Here is a 21,141-nt window from a genome sequence, read left to right on the forward strand (position 1 = left end):
GCCCATCCTCGGTGCCCCTCCACCGCACCGTGGTCACCTGGAGAGCTTGTAAAAACAGATTGCTCGGCCCACCCGGGACCTGCTGATTCCCAAAGTCTGGGCTGGGGCCCCATCATCTGAGGCTCCTCCCACCACACTTGGAGAACCCTGGGGGCTGCTCAGAGGTTCTGAACTTGTCAGAGACGCACAGGGTCCCTGTATCCCAGCCCTGCCTTTGGCGGATCCTGCTGGACCCTCAGAGCGCCTTCCCTGCATTTGGCGGATCCTGCTGGACCCTCAGAGCACCTTTTACTTGGGGATCAAGACTGTGGTTTGGATAAGTTTTCACCCCAGAGACTTCGTCTCTAATGGAGGTACTCCAGGCCAGATGGGGAACAGACAGACCTGGAACCCACTTCAGCTCAGACCCAGAGGCAAAAGACAGTTGGCGCTGGGGAGGCCAGGGGTCAGCTGAACTTAGGAGAGGGCCAGAGTCTGGAGGAGCAGGGTTCCAGAACAGAGCTGCATGCTGGGAGGCAGCCCACCTGTGCTTTCTTCACTCCCCAGTCCAGAGGAGACCAGGTGCTTCCCCTCGCCCCAGGATGCGGCCACCACCTGTCTCAATTTCTAGACCCAGACTCACAGCCATGCCATGCGTGCCTGTCTGTGCAGGATAAGACACAGAACCACCTTGTTCGGGGAAGACAGCCCTGCAGAGTGGGAGACAGCACTGAAGGGTGGGTTCTCCTTCTGGAAGTTCTGGCCCTAGGCCCTGCTTCCATCCTGACCCAGCACAGCCAGGCAGATGGGGGAGGGGGTGCTCAGGAAATGCACAATGGCTTGGGACAGATGAGTCAGGTGAGCAGGGGAGGGGCCTGGATCCCATGCCACCAGCTGCCCCTTGGCTTCCTTCTGCAGGGGGTGGGAATGGTTTGGGGGCAGCTAATGTCCTTCCCTGGGGATTTGGCAGGTCCTGAGCCAGGGTCTTGTAGCTGATGCCCCCCACCTCTGCAGTCTTGCATCAGGTTCTGCCAACCTGTTGGAACAAACACCGCCTGGTTGCCATGGTGATCCTAATGGCTTTGGGGTGAAGAGACGAGAGCCTAGGAGAGCCTGCAGCTGCTGTAAACAGGAAGTTAGGAGGGGCAGCTGCCAGTGGAGGGGGCCCCTACTCACACCCCCATCCCAAGCTCTGAGGGGAGCTAAGGGGCTGGGGGCCAGCGACGTCACGAAGATGCACCAGCCGCTAAGACTAACACCACGCAGCCTGTCGGGGCAGAGGGCGCCTGGAGGCCTCACCACTCTCTTTTGCAGGTAGGGAAACTGACGCCCAGAGAGGCCCAGAGAGGGGAAAGGGCTTGTCCAGGGCTACACAGCAACAGGCTGGGTCCCAAAGCCAACTCTGGGCCTCTGTTTCCCCAGGAAAGCATAATCTTCAGGGTCCTTCCCTCCACAAACATTTCCTGGGGAGGGAATGATGGTCCCGTTCGTGCCGACCCCTTCATTGTCCCCCAACCTCCTGGGTCAGACTCCTGCCCTGCCACACTCCTCCACTGCCTTGGGCCTCAGTTTCCCTCATTAGTAAAACGGAGATAGCAGCAGCAGAGCCCACCTCTCAGCAGGGGGAGGGGATGGCCTTACCGCGGAGCAAGTGCTGGTTAGAGTCAGCTGCAGCTCCTCCAGTCCACGGGGGATGGGAACTGGAGCCACCATTGCCCAGGACCCTCCAGTGGCCTTGGGAGGGTCTCTTTCCTTCAGGGACTTAGTTTTGGCCTCCGCAGGTTGGAGGTTTAAGCTCATCCTTGTGCGATCCCACAGCCAGTAGAGGACAGGGAGGGACGCCCCTTGCCCTGTGCCTGTGCCCCAGGCCTTGAGCTGAAGGATTTACGTTGGCCCCCTTGCCCCAGGCCCCCCACAGCGGTTCTGAGCTTGACGGGCTGTGAGGGGGCAGCTCGGGGCATGCACAGGAGTTAGGGCACAAGACACCCTGCCTATGGGGATCAGGGCTCGGTGGGTCTTGTGGGGAGGTGGGTTTACTCGTGGAGCTTCCAGCTGGAAAGGGTCTGGAAGACAGGGTGAGTGGCTTTTCCTTCTTAGGGCCAGGAGAAAAGCACCAGGCTCTGGGCAAACATTCTGATGGCTGCTGACGGGCAGGGAGAAGGGGCCTCAGAGGTGAGAGGCATCCTGGTAAGTCCAGGGCACTGCCATCACTTTTAATAATGCATGAAATCACGCCCTATGGTGGCAGCCCTTGGAATTGCAGGCACAGCCTCCTAGCAGTCAGGCTTCTCCCACAGCTCTCTGACCCCCATAGCACCTGTCGGAGGACAATGGCAGGAAAAGCGGGAAGGGAGGTGGATCACAGGGAACCCACAGGCACATAGCCCGGGAATTCGGGTCAGCGTCCCTGCCTGCCCTGGGCTGGAGGACCCTGAGGGACTGCAGGAATCTGTCCCATTACCTGTGCTGTCCTGGGTGGTTCTGCCAGCAGAAGTGGTGGCTCCAGTTGAGAGGGGGTCTGGCCCACATGTGACCCCTTGCCTGGGGCACTTAACCAGAAGCCCAGTGGGGGTCCTGCTGCCAGCATCTGTGCGGGTGGAGCCTGTGCCAGGCTGGGTGCTCTGGGGCCTCAGGCCCGAGGTTTTCGTGGGGCTGGGGGTGGGGACAGAGCAGCAGCCCAGCCAGGGCTCTGCAGGTCTGCGTGAGGCCCAGGCGACTGGCGGCAGAGCTGGGAATGGGTCAGGTGCCTGGCTCCTCCACGCACATCCCTCTGCACACAGGAGGCCGAGGCACTTGTCCTGGCTCTGGGGCCCCTGATTCCTTCCTCAAGGCAAGAAAAAACCCCTTGGGATGGGTCACCTGTAAGAGCAGAGGCTGGGAGGGAAGAACCCAGGCTGGGGCCCTGTAACTTTCTTTTGCTGCTCCCTCATTATTTTCTTCTAAAAGCTCAGATAAAACAGCTTCCTGACTGAGGCCTGAGGCTTTGGGCAAGTGGCAAAGTCCGTAGGGTCTGAGGAACTAAGGGTGGATGGGACCCAGTGCTCTAGCTCCTCTGCCAGGCCCATGGCCTCTGCAGATGGGGTCACAGTAGTCTGGAGGCCTCCAGATGAGCCTCCTGACCACTGAGGCAGGACACCCCCAGGCTCAGCACCAGGGTCGGCTGGGGGCAGATCTGGACCAGCACTCCTTGGGCCCCTCCCTGCTGGAGTTGACTTAGACCAGTTGGAGCCGGCCCAAGTCAGTGCTCGGGGGCCCTCCAACCTGGCAACACGTCGCCATGGCAAGCTCAAACTGGAGGCAGGGCCTGATGTATTGTAGGAGGGCTTTGGGCTGCCTGGTCAGGGAGCAAGGTGGCCTCATGGGGGCGGGCAGGTGTGAGGACACGGTGCTGACTCGGCCAGGACAGTCCAGGGAGGCCGGGGGGGACCCCCAGGGACCCAGAGCCCATCCAGGAGCCTATCTGGGCTCCAGGCAGAGTGGTTCCTGGGGAGATAGGCTCCCAGCTTGTCCTACCTGTGGTCAAGTTCTCCTAGAAGCCCCAACGCTGGGTTCCTTGCTCTGCACCCATGTAACAGCCTGGCCCGAGCCAGTCCTGGACACAGTGTCCCAGGGGCCTGGTCAGGGTCTGAGCCAAGGGCTCACAGGCACCTTGGCACCATGAGGACGGCATCCTGGTGCCCCAGGGAGGTCCACCCTGGCGGTGAGAAGGAGGTCCCCGTGGGGGGAACCTGCTCCAGTAGGCCAGGGAGGTACAGGCGAGACTCAGGGGACAGGGCCAGGGGTCAGTGCAGGATGTGGGCCCAGCCTTGGCTGCCCACGCCCCAGCCTCAGAGGCACAGACCGGGGGATTCAACCTTGGCTCTAGGGAATGTCACCCTCTGCCACTTGCGGGTCACTGAGCATCTGATGCTGGAAGCCGAGGGAGGAGGCGGCTCCAGCAGCTCCTGGGCCAGCAGCACAGGACCCTGGAATTGGCCAGCGTGGCCCCCCTGACACCGAGCATGAAGCAGCCTGTGCAGACGGAGCAGGAAAAGGATACCCTGCAGGCGGCAGTTAGTGGAAATATTTTAATTAGAGGATTTTTAGATACAGTGGTTAATCTATAGCCCACAATTCCTTACTAATTATTAGGCGCCTCATGCTGGGAACACACGCTCTTCCCTTACAGTAGAAACAGAATCATCGCATTTCATAGTTCTTGTGTTACAAGATTCACATCTTTGTTAAGCCAAGGACTGTGGCACAAAAGGACATTTCATTAGCCGAAGTCACGACAATTTGCTAGAAACACTGATTACTTTAGAATGCTTTAACTAGAAAATATATTGAATTTCCATATATATTAACCATATACATGTATAACTATTACTAAGAGTAGTTCGGTCATTACAAAATAAGACATTCTGGGAGAGGCTACAAATACACAACCCGTTGGATCCCCCGAAGGCCCTCTGTGCCCAACACATTGTGGACATCAAACTGGGAGCTCAGCAGCTCGACACATCCAGCTCAGTGAGCTGGGAAGGCACTGGGGCCTTGAGCCACAGGTGCTGTGGGCTCAGGGGCCCCCAACTTCCACCACGATCCTGTTGCCAGGCCACATGTTTCTCAAGGCGCGCCTTGGCCCTTCCTGACCAGGGGCCCGGGTGACCAGTCCTCCTCGAGCTCCTATGGGGATCATCCTGCCCCTGGGTCTGTGGGCCGGAGCCACAGGTGCAGGGGTCCCCCAGCAAGGGTTTTCAGGGTGGGAGGGCAGGCCGGCTCCAGGCTTCGTTGGGACCCGGAGGCCAAGTACCCGCCTTGGCAGTGCCGGGGTGCAGGACACGGGCCCGGCCCCCTCTGCCACTTCCCGGCTCCATCTTCGGCACCTCCTGCTGAGCCGGGACCCAGGCCCACTCTGACAGTGTCGAGGATGTCAAGGAAGTTCTGCAGCTTCAGCGGCCTCATCCGCGGTGCTTTGAGGAGAGCAGCCTCCAGGCAGAGTAGGATCAGATGCTTCAGGAAAAGGGAAGAGCCTGAGGGGCAGGCGGTGGCCGGTTGCTGCTCTTTCAGGGTGTCCTGGTGCCAGGACCACCTGCGTCTGGCGGGGACACGGGGACGCTGATGCGCGAGCACAGGAGTGGGGGTTGGTGGGAGTTGCGGGGAGGGATGGCGCAGGTGCTACACGTAGAGGCTGGGGCAGCTGCTGAGGCCAGGGCGCTGCTGGGCAAGAGGAGGCCACACGCCTCACCCGCAGGTTGGGCTCCATTGTCAGGGCCCCGCCACCCTCAGCCGCCTGCAATGGCACTGAGGGGGTGAGCTGCTTGAACGGCAGTCCTCCCCGGGCCCGCCTGGCCTGGGTTAGGCATCTTGTCCTCCTGATGGCCCAGGCGGTGCGAGCTTTACAAATGTCTCGATGCCAGTTCCAACCTGACCAGACCAGAACTCTCTAGCACTCTGCAACCCAGAGCACTGGCATCGGGGGGACAGAATACACAACACTATTTACAGAGGATGGGGCCGAGTGGGGGGTGCTGGGCACACAGAGGTCACCTCCTCACTTTTAATGATGATAATGCAACAAAAACCTTTATATAAACAGTTTATTTACTCTAAACAGCAACACAGACAAACGCCATATAAACACAAAGGAAGTGATGCGGAAACGCAACGCTGGCTGACTGTGGATCTGAGGCTCGTAAGCAACACAAGCCGGGCTCTGGGAGAGGAGGCGGTGGGGCGGGGCAGGTCTGATTTTCTGTTTCGTGCAGCCAGCTGAAGGCTAAGTGCAGCTCTAGACGGCGTGAAGCATGCCTGCATCCGCGAGCAAAGGAACTAGCTCCTTGGGACTCATTGAAGTATAAAAGTTTATAATTTTACAGCAGTTGAAATACTGACATCAATATTAAAATAAAAGCAAGTTTTACATAACAATCAAAAATACAAAAGACTGAAGGAAGAGACCCTGTATGAAAAACTGGGCGATTCAGCGAGCCGAGACTGTACCAGTGGCGGAAATGGAAAATGGCGCCCGCCCAACCCTCCCCAGGTGACCAGTAATTGTAGAGAGCAACGTTAGATTTGCAAAAATGTTGTAAACAAGTTCTTGCCACACCAATCCCTTCCTTTTTATGATGCCACAGGTCGCTGCTTATGAGGGAGCAAACTTCTTGGCTTGTGCTCGAACCCTTTTCTCGTATTCCACTCTGTTTTGGCTGAGGAGGTCAAAAGAGAGACATGTTAGAATGTGCGGCCGCTGCCCGAGGGCGCCCAGGAAGCCTGGAGCGCATGAGCGAGGAGGTCTCGGGGGCACCGGTCCTGGGCCAAACTGGGAGAAGGGTGAGCCCTGTGGGTTTGCCGGTCTAGCCAGCGACCAGCAGCTTCTTTCCCCACCTCTGAGGCAGCATCCATCATACCCGTCACTGGAGAAAACAGATCTCCCAGTACCATCTGCTTCAAAACCAGACACAAACCTCTGGGGGGTTTGCCCTCAGCTCTCAGTACCATGGGAGAAGGTGCGAGCAGCTTACGGCAGCCAGGCAGGACCCCAGCTGGGGCTCTAGGGTGAGAACCACCGCTGATAAAAGGGGCCAATGTGCATCGCCCCGAGAGGAGATATTTGCAGACAGGGTTCCTGGACACCCAGTGCTGGGGCTGGTCAGTGACCCTCACGAAGGTGTGCAAAGCCCCCGCTAAGAAAGTCAGGGGTCTTTCCAAGCTGTGCTGTGCAACCAGCGAGGCCCCTCAGAGCGCAGCCCACGGCCTGAGGCCCAGCTGTAACCACAGCCCAGGCACGGGGTGGCAGAAGCTCCTCAGCTGCACCATGGCACCGACGGCTCCAGTGCCCAGGACCCTGCCTGTGGCCTCCCTGGGGAACGGCTGCAGTGCCAGCAGCAGGAGAGGCAGAGCTGCTGGTGCGGCCCTGTGCTGGCCCAGCGCCAAGGAGGCTGGTGTGGCCCTGAGAGCTGGAGAGTGAGGTCACGGGACCAGCGCCTACAGTGGTCTGAGCACACCCACCCCCGGCCCCTAACCTTCGACCCTGGCTCCCAGTGTTGTGTCAAGCCCAGGCCACCACAGCCCCAGGGCGGAGGCAGTGGCCGGGGAGCTTTGGAAGGAGTGGGCGGAACAGCCAAGTCCAGCTCCGCCACTGACCAAGTGAAGGCCGGGACGGGGCTGCAGGCACCTGCCAGTGTAGGATGTGCCCTGTGACCTTTTGGGAGCAAGGTGGGAATACAGGCAGACCCCACCAGCCTGGGCCAGCACCGACCACAAAACCAGAAGAGCCTCGGTGCCTGACGGTGCAGAGCAGTGTCCCATGGTACCTTGGCCACATGCCGCTGCCACCAACACAGAGAACCCAGGAAACCCCGGCTCTGCTCTATGAGCAGCAAGGAGACATCTCGGGCTTGAGGGCCACACGCCTCTGTCGCAAGGACTCAGCTCAAACGAGTACCCCAGTGGCCTTATTTACAAAGGGTGCAGGGCCAACAGGGCGCGGCAGTGAAAGCACACAGCGCCCAGCTTGAGGTCAGGGCAGGAGTCGCTGACGCTCCACTCGAGCCACTGAGCAATGCCCCCTGGCGGGAAGCCCCAGGGAAAAGGCCAGATTGAAGTCCGGAGGGGGTGGGCCGGGGGGCTCTGGGACCTTGGCCCTGCCGGGGGGTTCTTCTGCCCTTAGACAACACTGGGCTGGGCCCAGAGACCTGAGCCATCTTGGGAAGAGAAATACCTCTCCTGCAACGTGGTGCTTCTCTCAGATGGACTCGCAACAGCTGGGGTGCCGGCTGCTCAGAGCAGCCCCAGGACAGTCTCAGCCTCTGCTTTACCCTCCACCTCCCACTCCAGATGCCCTCCAGGAAGGAACTGGCTCCTGCCTGGCCTCTCCCGAGGGCCAGCCCCTTGGGTCCCAGGCCACTGGGGCACCTGGGCACTGTTCTCAGAAAATGCTACTCTCCGTTCCCCAATTCCCCTCAGGTGTGGGCCTGGGTTTCTGAACATGGGCAGATGGAGCAATGGGCGTCAGAGCCCCAGACTAGCTTAAGGCCCCGTCCAGACCAGCCTGGGGAGGACCACAGGCTCACACGCCACGTTTAACCACTGCTCACCCCAATTACGTCATACCAGGCCTCCTCCCTCATCATGGAGAGTGGACGCAGGACCCACGTGCCATGCGGGGAAGGGCCAGGCATGGAGTGGACGCCTGGCACTGGGGGGTGGGGGGGGTAGGGATCACAGCAGCTGGGTGGCCAAGAGCAACCTGATCATCACGCCCCCACTGACCACCCCCATTGGAGGCACCACACCCAGGCAGGACCAGGAAGAGGGGATGGAGATGGGGAGAGCAGCAGGAGGGCCAAGGTGGAAGATCTGGGGTCCCTGGTTGAGCTGGGTTGTTGGACATCCCTCCCTCAGGGCCCCACTCAGGGGGATGTTCCCTCTGAGCTGGACCAGAGTCCCAGGGCCGGCCCGGCCACAGCTCAGACACAAAGTGGCCAACACCTGAGCTTGGCTTCCTGACACCCACCCCCCCGCGGGTCACCTGTTTCTGCACACGCAGCTCCCTTGGCTGCAGGACAGCCCGGCTGCCGTGTCTCACCCCCCCTACCGCTGCCTCCCAGCCAGGCTGTCAGGGGCAGCCTAGACCAGACTTCAGGGAGGCCAAGAAGAAGTTGCAGCAAACGGCGCTGGATTGCTACTAACCAGTAGATCGTGTAGGCCTCTGCTTGAGCTGGGTCTTGGATATTTGGTTCATTTAGAAGTTCCTGTATTCCTAATAAGATCTGTGTAAGAGACAAAACAAACAGAGCAAGATGAGAGGCCAGCGGGCTGAAAGGCAAACTTTCCCGGGATGGAGGACCACTGGCCCTCGGGCCCTGAAGGGTGGAGGGAGCTCGTACTCCATACCTGCTTAATCGTGATGGCCGGCCTCCAGTCCTTGTCCTCCTCCAGGATGGACAGGCACACTGTGCCTGAGGGGTACACGTTCGGATGAAATAACGGCGGTTCAAACTTGCCTGGAGCAAAGGGAATGAAAGAAACATGTTTCTGGTGGCAGGTATCTTCCTACCAAGTAATGTCCTGCCCCGACGGGGCCTCTCCCCCTACACTGGGGCACCCGGCTGGTCACCAGGCACCTGGCCAAGAACTACTTAGAAAAACGAAACTGGCCCTGAGGTGGGAGGAGTAAGCAGCCACCTTCCTGACAGACTCAGAGGGGAAGCCACGTGCTCCCAGGACGCCACCCGGGGTACTGGCATTCAGAGCACAGAGCCCCAGATGGCTGCCCCCATGTCCTCCCAGCCGGGCTGCGGCCCGACTCAGGAAAATGGGAAGGGGCCACTGCAGCAGGTGAGGAGGGTCCTGCGGGAAGGCCAAGGGCAGAAACTCAGAGGCCCTTCCAAACAAGTGGCCATTTTCAAAGCAGATCATCCTGCTTCAAAACAGAGACTTTTATGACCCCACATTCTTCCTTCAAAAATAAAATAACACAAAGCAAAAAAAGTTAATTTTCTTTTTAAAAAATAAAAATAAGAAAGAATACATGTAGGAAATTTGAAAACATAAAAGAGCAGAGAGCAGCAGGGACTTCCCTGATGGTCCAGTGGTTAGGACTCTGCGCTTCCACTGCAGGAGACGTAGGTTCAATCCCTGGTTGGGGAACTAAGATCCTGCATGCCTTGTGACATGGACAAAAATAATAAAGGAAAAAAAAAAGGTAGGAAAAAATTGCCATTATGAGCCCCACCCAGGGTCCGTTAACTCACCTAACGTGTGTTTTTCTCTCATCTGGGCGCTTTCCCCCTTTCTCTTGATTTTTAAAACATTATTTAATTATACCCAGAAAAGTTCAGCTAGTACACTTGATGAATTACCAAAAATGAACACACCCACTCATACCAACAGCTTCCAGAAAACTCCCTCCCTCACCTGCCTCATTATCCCAACTTGTACACCCGCCCCGCCCCCAGACCAGGACTCGCGGCTCTACACCCAGGGGTCAGTTTGCACCTTGCTGCCACACAGGCCTCGCTGGGAGAAGCTGCCCATGGACTTGCCCACCCCACCGTAGGTGCACATCTGAGCTACTACGACTGAAGCTGCAAACGTTCCTGAACGTGAATTCTAGTGCACACAATGTGAAAATGCGGGGTTTTAAGGTGTCCATGTTGAACTTGAGTAGATACTGCTCATTTCCACAGCAGCTGTATCAACTTACATGCCGCCAGCAGGGTCTGCATGTTCCCACGCTTTGTGACTTTGCCAGCCCCTGGTGGTGTCAGCCATGGAATTCAGCCACCCTGATGACAGTGGCTGCCTCTCATGGTTCTGATTTGCATTTTCCTTTCACTCCCTGCGACGCACTTGCTGCTTCTTTGGAGAAGCTCTTCTTTAAACCTCTCACACGCTTTTCTTGTTGACTTGCAGATGCTCTTTATATACGCAGGACACAGGCCCTTTGTTATTTGTCTCCCAGCACCCCTCAGCCCCTCACCCCCATCTCAGGTGACTGGCTGCCTTCCCTCTGCACCAGGTCACCCTCCTGACTCCTAACACTGCCATCACATGGACTGCTGACCTCCACAAACGGAACCTGGTCCAGCTCCTTGGCATCTGGGAGACTCACTCATGTCATGAACACTCACAGACTCTTCCTTCTCTCTGCTGCAGACTGTCCCACTGTTCATCTGTCCATTCTACTGTGAACAGACACCTGCACTGCCCCCAGCTTTTTCCAGACACATGCCGCCCAGGCCTTTCGGTGTGCACACTTGCACTGGGTCTCTCCTCAGTGAACAGCCGGTCCCAGGGCAGGTGTTAAGTGTAGCCTCAGTAGACAAACCGAGAGCTTTCCGAGGGAAGTGCTCTCTAGAGCTGGGCCCCTCGCTCCCCACTGCCTGCCTGTTCCTGCTGGGTTGTCACTTGCAGTGTCTGGTGATGAGGTCAGGCACCTTCCCCTGTGCCCACTGGCTGGGTGGAGAGCCTCTTTTGGGAAGGGCCTGAGCTAATGGCAGTTTGCCCTTTCTCACTGAAGTGCAAACGCTCTTGATGTATTTGGAACGAGAACTGACAAACACATCCCATCTCTCTCCTCACTCTCATTGGTGTCTCCTGATGAGGAGATGGTCTTGATTTAAATGCAGTCCAGCTCATCCTTTCTCTCCTTATGGTTAAAGTGCTCTCAGCCTGCCCACGTGATGGAGAGGTCCTCCCGTCTCCTCCACAGCTGTACTTCCCACCGGGCACCAAGATCCGCAGGAGAGCGAGCTCTCCTTCCACTGGGCCCCCCATGCCTCCCAGAGTTGCCTCTGTCATCAGCCAAGCTTGTATACGGCTGGCCTCTCTGGACTCTGCCTTGCAGGCCTGTGTCTCAGTGTCCCTGCAGCAGATCTCAGCCCGCTTTCCATCTTGCCGTCCTACAGGTCTGGGTGCTCTCCTCACCCAAGCGGCCTCAGCCTAGGCCTCACAATCTCCCCCCACAGATCTCCAAGGGCATGGCTGTTCTCAGCACCCTGCATTTCCTGCATTTTAGAGTCTGCGTGACAGTTTCCAAAAAAGTCTGCTTGTGTTGTGACTGGGATCACACTGAACCTGCAGAAGAGCTGGGAGAGAACAGGCACATGCACTCAGTCTTCCGAGCTGTGCACACGGCCTGCCCTGCCAGGGATCAAGGCTGCCCCTGATCCTTGCAGAAACATCTGATCATTTTCAGCGGAGAGATCTTTTTTTTTTTGGCCACGCCTTGGGGCTTGTGGGATCTTAGTTCCCCGACTAGGGATTGAACCCACGCCCTTGGCAGTGAAAGCTGGACCAGAGAATTCCCTTTTAAATTTATATTTATTATTTTTTTGGCTACACTGGGTCTTAGTTGCAGTACGTGGGATCTTTGTTGGGCATGCAAGATACTCCGTTGCAGCGTGCAGGCTTCTCTCTAGTTGTGGTGTGCAGGTTTTCTCTCTCTAGCTGTGGCACGCGGGCTCCAGAGGGCGTAGGTTCTGTAGTTTGCGGCACGCAGGCTCAGTAGTTGTGGTGCGCGGGCTTAGCTGCCCCACGGCATGTGGGATCTTAGTTCCCTGACCAGAGATCAAACCCATGTCCCCTGCATTGGAATGCGGATTCTTTACCACTGGACCACCAGGGAAGTCCCCCCCTTTATTTATTTTTTTTCTTTTCTATACGTGGGCCTCTCACTGCTGTGGCCTCTCCCGTTGCAGAGCACAGGCTCTGGACACGCAGGCTCAGCGGCCATGGCTCACGGGCCCAGCCGCTCCGTGGCATGTGGGATCTTCCCGGACCGGGGCACGAACCTGTGTCCCCTGCAACCGCAGGTGGACTCTCAACCACTGCGCCACCAGGGAAGCCCCCCCCCCTTTTAAATTAAATAAAAAATTTTGTGAATTAGTCTTTTATTCAGCAATCTTAGACTCAGGGAAAGATTGTCTGCAGTCTTGTCTTCCAGTTCTTCTGCTGGGATTTCTTTTTCTTGTCGGGCTCTATCTTCTTGGAATTCCAATACAATGTAGAAGTGATGAACGTAGCTACAATGTCTCATTTCTTGATTAAAGATATTCTTTTTAAATTTTTGGGGGGCAGCATTGGGTCTTTGTTGCTGGCATGGGTTTTCTCTAGTTGCGGCGAGAGGGGGCTACTCTTTCATTGCAGTGTGCGGGCTTCTCATTGCGGTGGCTTCTCTTGTTGCGGAGCATGGGCTCCAGGCACGTGGGCTCCAGAGTGTAGGCTCAGTAGTTGTGGCACATGGGCTTAGATGCTCCACAGCATGTGGAATCTTCCCAGACCAGGGATCAAACCCATGTCCCCTGCATTGGCAGGTGGTTCTTCACCACTGCGCCACCAGGGAAGTCCCTGATTAAAGACATTCTTTAAGGTAATACCTGCACGTGGCAAAAAAATTCAAACAGCAAAGAACCACCCCAAATGAAATAAGTCTCCATCCCAGTGGTTAACTGTTAGTTTTAGAAATTCTTCTGGTTGTGTCTTTATAACAGACATCTTGAATTACTGACCACCAGAGTGAACGCTGACAGTCTTGGTGCTGGGGGCACTCTTCACATGCTGGGGCATGCGTTAAAACACCCAATTAACCAGACACAGATAGCATTTGCTCATTTCCAGCTACAAAAGGGGAGGGACCTGGGGTCCCTTCTGAGTTTTGCTGAAATGTGTTCTGATGGTCTGGCCACTGCACTATCTCAGATGCAGCCCTGGCTCTTTCTTCCTGCCGCTTTCTCTGGAGACTTCAGCACGCTATCCACCCAGGGTGCACACGCTGCACCACATAAGTATCAAATTCTAACAGGCAACAAAACCCTCTGTGGGGTGAGGCTCTGGACCGCTGTCCTTCTGCATGTCTACCCCATCCAGGGCTGGAACTTGGTAGCACTAAGGGCCCACCTCTCAGTGATGAGAGCTGGGATTCTGGGTCTGAGACTGGGCCTATTATGTGCACCTCTAGCCACTGGGGGTACAGACTCAAATCCACAGCCAGCCCCAGGGATCAGAGTCCCTGGAGCCACCCCAGGAGCAGAGCAGGACATAATTGAAGCTCCACAGGCCCAAGCTCTCTGAAGGAACAGGCAGAAGCCAACCGACTTCTGAGGACTGCGTTCTACTTACATTTCGGAGGTGAGGATGGATAATCGTCTTTGAACAGCATCCGTAGTTTAAACAAGCCTCCTTCCCACGGAGTCTGTTGGGAAATAAAACTGTGATCAGGTGTGCTGCGGGTCTCTGCGGCGGGCTGGGCCCAGGAAGGGCAAGGAGCTTGCTCCAGCTGCACCCCAGGATGGTGAGGGCCCCCCAGAGGCAGCTCCTAATGGCTCACAGCCCACTAGCAGGACTGTTGGGGCCTCCATGACCCCCGAGTTGGAAAGGGCCTTCCCTGGAGAGACAGGAGGCCCTGGGGGCTCCCGCCGACACTGAGTGGGTACAGTGAAGACTTGGCGGCTCTGTGAGGCTCCTCCCTCAGGTCCCATGGGTCCCTGGGCAACCTCCCAGTTCCACAGCCCAACACCCCTCCCCACCCGCCACCCCCAGGCCTACTGCTGTATGCTTACAACCAACCATGGGTAGGAGAAAATGGAGACGATGAAGCCCTGTCATCACCCAGACACCTCAGGAGTCTCCTCCTTCCTTCCAGTTCACCCAAGAAGAGACCCTCCCTCCCAAATGCTTCCAACGTGCCAGTCCTAACGGACCCAGGCACACTCAGGTGAGCGGAGGAGGCAGCACCGTGGCCCATGAGTGCAGGACATGTGGGGCCCCACATGGCTGTCTTAGGTGGCTGATGCCGGGCCTCTGTGTCTAAGGATCTGCAGGTGTCCCAGGCTCAAGACCCACACCCCCCGTGCCCCAGAGCACCACCATGTCCGGGCTGCTTCAACCTCAGCCCCCCTCCACCCCCTCCAGGGCTCCTCCTGCTCCTGGGACGTGGCAGGGGGGCTGCATGACGCCACCCCTCCCCATCTGCTAGAGCCCAGCTTCTTTCTGAATTAAGACTGCCCGGAGGGCCACATGTCACCCTAACCTTGTCCCCCTGGCCAGGGGATGGGACCACGGCCCGCGTGACCATCACAATCATCACACACACTTGAACCTGAGTCCTTCTGAAGGGGGGCAGCCCCTCTTACCCCCTTCTTCCCGGGAATGGCGCACTCCCAGTTCATGAGGTTCATCGTGCCGTCGGGATTTTTTGTTGGGACGGCCACAAAACCCTGAGAGAAAACAACACAGGGCACATCAGCGCCGTGGCAGCCAGTTCCCTGCTCCCGGGATAAACCCGCCAGCATCAGCCCAGAGGCCAAATGGCTGACCCGCAGGGACCTGACGTTCTTGTCAAGGGGAAACCATCACCCTGCCACACGCAGAAGTAAAGCTTTCCTTACAAATGGGTGGTCTTTTCTCCAAGCTTTCCTCTCCTGGGCAAGTCTGCTGAGAGCGATCCCCGACATGTTTGCGTCCCTAGAAGAGATGGGCAGTGTGCGATGAGCACCGGCAGCTGTGGGCCCTCTGCCCCCTCACCCCGTGCCCAGCCCAGCCCAACAGACTCGCTTCCAAGAAGCAGGGAAACCAAGGTTCCCGCCCGGCCCCACACGCCGCTCTGGACAAGCTGTCACGGCTCCCCCCACCCCAGCCTCCCAGCCTCCTGGTGCAGGCAGCTCACCAGGGAACAGGGAGCGGGTCTCCCATCCCCAGGCCCCCATGGCATACGCTGTGACCTGCATTTCCTGGTGACACAGAGCTCCAGAGAAGCAAAGCCCCAGGCCCAGGTCACATAGCTGCCAGGTGCTGCATGGGGAGGGGCGCCGTGCACTCGCAGCAGCCACCTGCCCACTAGCCCTGCCCTCTTTCTCCTGTGCACCTGCTGGAGTGACAGGGACCCCAATTCCACCAGACTCCGTAGCAGAGGCAGGGACAAGATGGGGATGTCCAGAGCGCAGGCCCGAGACCTGGGAGGGGCAGTCTCTGAGCACTCCCCTTTCCCGGTGCAGGGACGTGGGGGTGCTGGCAGGCCTCCGGCCCAGAATCAGGGGCTCAGAATCTAGACTCATGCCCGGCCAGGAGGAGAGCCCTGGTCCTGGAAGGCAACCAAGAGGAAGGCAGCCCTGGGCAGAGAGCAGTTTAACCATGCAAGGGGTGGGGGCTGCACAAGTCCAGAGGCAGCACCCCCCCTCCCACCAGCATCCAACAGACCCACCTGTCACCAGGCCTGGGGGCTCGGGCCTTCCCTGGCCCCTGCCACTTTCTCATCCTACAGCCCCACCCTAGGACCCGCTGCCACTCCACCTGTTGTGAGTGGGCCAAGACCTGTCTCCCAGTGACTTTGGGAAAGTCAACAAAAGGGGGAGCAGGCCCTGCAGCCAAGCTACGCAAACTCCTGGTCTCTCCTGAATATCGGCTCCCCTGCACCTCTGGACCACAGACCCTCAGGGCTTGGCGGCATCAGCCACTCAGATTCATTGCCCGGAGCTGTCAGCCCATCTCCCAGGTGCTGCTAATGCAGCACGCAGACCAGACCAGACCAGGCATGTGGCACTCTATCGTAACCCCTGCTGCCCTCGGCCTCCTTCTGCCCACAAGAACGCGACCCTTAGGGACTTCCCTGATGATCCAGTGGTTAAGAATCTGCCTTCCAATGCACAGGATGCAGGTTCGATCCCTGATGGGGGAACTAAGGTCCCACATGCCGCGGGGCAACTAAGCCCACACGCCGCAACTAAGACCCAAAAACTTGCTGAAGAATTTGATCCCAAGTGTGTTTGCTGGTCTTCAGAGTCCATGGGAACATTAAAGATACCCTGAATCAAGTATTTCCATTAAGCAAGACTTTAACAAGACCGAAGAGAGTGTATCCTACACGTGCATGGCCGGTGGCTTGTCCCCACCCTGCAGGCTTGCACTGGAGGGCCCGGGGACAGGCCCCCTCTGCACCTCTGGCAGGGAAGAGGTCCAGCACCTCGAGTTCCCTAGGACAACACGGGGCACCCTCCGCAACCACAACACAGCTCTCAACCAGGCACAGAAGAACAAACTTCTGCCAAAGACAGAACTGGAAACCAGCCGTGCTTCCCAGCTGTGCCGGCCCTGACCCAGAGTTGGGGACCACCAAGCCCGTTTTAGACCTGAGAAGGGAAGATCAGAAGTAACCTGCCCACTGAGGGAGAAGCCTCAACTCAAACCCAGGGGGTCTTCCCACTTCCGGCAGGAGGGCTGCTCCTCTCTGCAGCCCCTGCCTCATACTCACTCCTGCAGCCCCCTCCCTTGGCTAAGGCTGACCCCCAAGTGCTCCAGCAATCCAAATCAAAACCTTGTTGCAGCATCTGCTGGGACACTCTGCCCCCAGGCCTCAGACAACACAAACACGCCCACGTTCCTGCAGGAGAGGTGGAGTCAGGTCAACAATGCAACAGCAGACCAGCCGATCAGTGGGGCCCTGGGCGGCTACCTCACTGGGTGCTGGTTACAAGGGCACGTCCCCAGGCCCAGTGGCCCCATGGAGCCAGGAACTCTGCGGGGATCTGGCTCTTGGACGACTCCCCAAGAAGTAAGCATAGCTGGGGGGGAGGGCGGGTTTGGGATGGCCACCGCAGCCTCCCGCATCACCCACGAGCCCAGGTCTCAGGAAGTGGGGTGAGTTACTGCAAAACACCAGAGCAACGGGATGTGGTGTGTCATCAAGAAACACATATACTCATGTCATCATGAAAAAAAGCGAGGGTCAAAAATCAAAGCCCGGGTTTCCCTGGTGACACAGTGGTTAAGAATCCGCCTGCCAATGCAGGGGACATGGGTTCGAGCCCTGGTCGAGCACGTGCTGTGGAGCAACTAAGCCCCTGCACCACAACTACTGAGCCTGCACTCTAGAGACCGTGCTCCACAAGAGAAGCCACCACAATGAAAAGCCCACACACGGCAACGAAGAGTAGCCCCAGCTCGCCACAACTAGAGAAAGCCCGCGTGCAGCAACGAAGACCCAACACAGACAAAAATAAATAAATTTATATATATAAAAAAATCAAAGCCCCCACTCAGCAGGCATGGTGACAGGAGCTGTTGCCCTGGCAGCACTCTGACCCAAGCACACCTTCTAAAAGGCTATAAACTTGCCCAACCTCAAGATTAAGTCCAAGACAAGTAACACCAGGCCTGCACCCAAAACACAATTTCTCTTTGCCACCCCCAACCCCAGAGCTCTGGTCTGCCCGCTTCCTCCCCATCCGTGGACCCGACCGTCAGTAACACATCTACGATCTCCTTCCCTGGATGGCACACCTCTATCTGCTATTTTCATTCATTCATGCAACATAAATTGAGGAATGGTATGAGTGTCGCTGCCCGGACGGCTGACATGGGGAGAAGTGCTAGGTGCCAGGAGACACAAAGCAGGACGACTACGAGACGGGCGGCACCTGGGTCCTAATGGTGGTCAGGTGGCTGCCTGGACACAGCCTGCAGCAATGGGCTCAGTGCAGGAACATAAGAAAGAGCCGGAAGGGTGGGCACTGGTCCTGAGGGCCTGGGATTGCTTGAGGGAGGCGGGGAGATGCAGCGGATCAGGGCACAGGAGAGCGCCAGCCGCTTTTGTCTTTAAGACTCTCTTGTCGGAGGCTAGAGCAGTAACCCCAAAGTCTGTAAAACTGTAAAACCTTCATTCCTGAGACTTTTTCAAACCCTTCAAATGGCTCTTCTAAATAGGGCTCAACCCCACCTCATCCCCAGGGCTGGTGGGAACGACCCCCCCCCCCCACGGGGCTTGAGGGATGTGGAGGATGTCCACAGCAAGCCCCTCACCAGCCAGGGCAGAGCACGCAGCATAGGCTGGCGGCCACCTCTGAACTAATGAACGCAGAAGTTCAGCAGCAGAAGACAAGCAGCTGGCGTGAGGTTCCCGAGTCTGCGCTCGGCCAGGCATCAAGACTGGTTTCTGGAGCCCCAGGGCAGCACTCTGGACACCGAGGATCCGTGGATTCCGGAATGGGCAAGCCAGTACTCGGGCGGCTCTGGAGGGGCAGGGCTGGGCCAGGACGCAGGAGAGGCCAGCAGGGCAATCCTGAGCACCGCCTGTATACTGACCGCATGCCAGGACCCTGCCACAGGCCACCTCTTCTGCTGACAACGGACAAAGCTGCCTCTGCAGGCCCTGTCCAAGCACCAGCTGTGGTTGTCTCAGGTGCAAAAGGTAACGGGGGGGGGGGTCCCCACAGGAGTTCCTGCAGCCCCTTCCTTAGGGGTGCCAATGGACCAGAGTGGGAACCAAAAAGACCGCTTCCACCACCAGGGCAAACAGCCACAGGTGCACACCTGCACTGTCCCAAGCAGAGACCTGGCCTCCTGCTCCCCAGGAGAAAGCAGCCAATTTGGTACATTTTAATTACAACATGGAGCCACTACTTCAGAATCGCACTTAGGATCGAATCTGCCTTCCCCAAATGACAGAGAGGCACTTAAGGAGCAGTTAAGTGTTACTAGACACTTTAAAACAGCAAAATCATAAGATATGAAAATAAGATATCTATGAACTGCTAAACACAGCCTGCAGGGGAGGACCCGGGTTCTCCAGGGAGACCCTGGAAATCTGCCGTCACCTTCTTCCAGATCAGGCTGTACTTGAACCCGCTCTTCTAGTTGACAGGAGACTTCAGAGCCACTTACTGGCTGCATATGTGGGCGAGTGGATTCTACCACCCTCAACCTTCTCACCTGTAAAATGGACAATAGCACTGTGACCCCACAGGTTGGCCGGGGATGAAACTGATAAAGGATCAGCAGCCCCGGATGGGTTTTTTTCACCCAAAGTAAACTCCCCAGGGGAAGGCACTGGCTTCACCTGATGTAGGCACCCTGCACTCAGGAGACACTCCAGACCAGGTGCAGTTCCCTGTTCTTTCCTGACATTACTTCCCAGGACCCCAAGCCGTTTCTGAAGCAAGGCCCCAAACCCCCAGCAAGATTCACCAGACAAAGGTGCAACAAGATACAAAATTCACGCCTAAACCACCCGAAAGGCCATAAACAAGTCAGGACAAACTTGGGATCCATCTCTCTTTTCTGTTGGGTAGGTTTTCTATCCAAACGCACGGTTTCCTTAAGAACAAGAAACATTTACGACTACAGGCTTTAAAAGGAGACCAACAAAAGCCAGTTCCGCAAACACAGAACAGTAACTTTGCTAACTGAAGAACTAAGCTTATTTCCAAATCATACAAACCAGACCAGTTAATTCCGTGATTTAGGAGCAGGTGTTGTCGTTGTTACCATGATCCCAGCTAATCATCGCCTCGCCTTCCTCCTACTCGCCTAACTACCAGTTCCAGCCTCCATGCAATTGGTACAAAGCAGTCTTGGGAGGAAATCTCCCCGTTAAGGGGAGCGCTAACACTCAGTGTCCCACCAACTGGGAGCGGAGCTCCGGAGGCGCAAGAGCTCGGACTTGTTTTCATTTCTAGGCATCACACGCCACCCCCCCAAACGCGCCCGCGCTTCTGCAGCGCGCGGCTTTGCACTCTTTGTGCGGTGCGTCCTCTCCCGGGCTAGAACGCGCCACAGGTTCGCGCGCACACCTTGACCCCGGAAACGCTCCGCCTTGGCGGAGGGCTCGGCGCTCCTGTCACCGCGGCCCGAGCGGCGGGCGCCGTCTGCCCCGGACGCGACCCGCGCGCCGCGAACCGCCCGAGCGCGCGCCCGAGCGAACGTCCCCCGCCCCCCCGGGCTGCGACGGGCCGGGGCTCGGGCCGCGGGCCGGTGAGCCCAGCGGGTCGGCCCCCGCCACGGCGTCAGCAGCCCGGGGCGGGCCGGTTCCCGGGAGCGGGCCGGGCCGCGGGTGTAGGGCGCCCGCCCGGCCGGGCCCGACAGCGCCGGAGGCCGCGGCCCGCCGAGGCCTGGCCCCCGGCCCGTCCGCCCCGCGCGCTCACCTCGGGCGGCCGCGGCCCGGCGAGCGAGGCGGACGAGGCGGCGGCGGCGGCGCTCCCTTTGTCTCGGGACTTCCCTCCCGAGCCCGCTCCGCGCGCAGCCAGAGCGCTCGAGGACCCCGGAGCGGGCGGGGCGGGGCGGGGCCTGCGAGGCCTGCCCACCGCGCGCCTGCCCCGCAACCCGCCGCCGCCGCCGCCCGCCCCGCGCCGCCCGCTAGGCCGTTCACCGCCCACCGCCCGCGTTCCGCCGCCGCGCGCCCGCGCCCCGGGCCCGGCCCGGGAGCCCGGCCCGGGGGCGGCTTTCCAGTCAGGCGGCGCCCTGGACACCTGCTCTCTTAAAGGAGCCGCGTCCCCGATGTGAGGGAGCGTCTGCAAACTCCCCTTCGCGGGGCACGCGTCCACCCGAGGACACACCGGCGAGCGGCGGGGTAACGGGGAGGCCGAGATCTCCAAGGGCTCCCCGGATGCCCCGCGGGCACCTCCCCGGGCACGGCTCCCAGAGGTCTCCTTGAGGCTAGGATCCGGGGCAGGGGAGCAAAGACTACTGAGGCCTAGGGATCCCCAAAGCGTCGCAGCAAGGTGACGATCCCTCGAGTACGGCACACTGTGAAGCCCCTTGCAATTGGCCAGTTCGGGGCTCTGGGCGGGGCGTTTGTCGAATCTGCCCAATGAGCAGACCCCGTACAAAAGGCCGAGTGCTGGCCCGACCGACGGAAGGAGAAGTGCGGACGCTCCCTAACCCGGGGGCTGGCACTGGGGG

General features: G+C 58.3%; 1 protein-coding gene across 3 annotated transcripts; it reads right to left on the reverse strand.

Moving 5' to 3' along the window:
* Nucleotides 1-5,543: 5,543 nt before the first annotated feature.
* UBE2I (ubiquitin conjugating enzyme E2 I) lies at nucleotides 5,544-20,885 on the reverse strand. Of its 3 annotated transcripts, none has more exons than XM_030872220.3 (7): nucleotides 20,796-20,885; nucleotides 14,859-14,934; nucleotides 14,604-14,687; nucleotides 13,591-13,663; nucleotides 8,863-8,972; nucleotides 8,659-8,738; nucleotides 5,544-6,173 (listed from the first exon to the last, which is right to left on the reverse strand). In XM_030872220.3, exons 2-7 carry the CDS (start codon nucleotides 14,922-14,924, stop codon nucleotides 6,110-6,112), a joined length of 477 nt encoding a protein of 158 aa, XP_030728080.1. In that variant the 5' UTR covers nucleotides 14,925-14,934; nucleotides 20,796-20,885; the 3' UTR covers nucleotides 5,544-6,109. The 3 variants fall into 3 exon arrangements, with proteins under 3 accessions (XP_030728080.1, XP_060140436.1, XP_060140437.1); XM_060284453.2 differs by lacking the exon at nucleotides 20,796-20,885 and adding an exon at nucleotides 20,385-20,524; XM_060284454.2 differs by lacking the exon at nucleotides 20,796-20,885 and adding an exon at nucleotides 18,265-20,002.
* Between the last annotated feature and the right edge of the window lie 256 nt (nucleotides 20,886-21,141).

The sequence above is a fragment of the Globicephala melas genome, chromosome 15 (assembly GCF_963455315.2).
Source record: "Globicephala melas chromosome 15, mGloMel1.2, whole genome shotgun sequence".
NCBI classification, from domain to species: Eukaryota; Metazoa; Chordata; class Mammalia; order Artiodactyla; family Delphinidae; genus Globicephala; species Globicephala melas.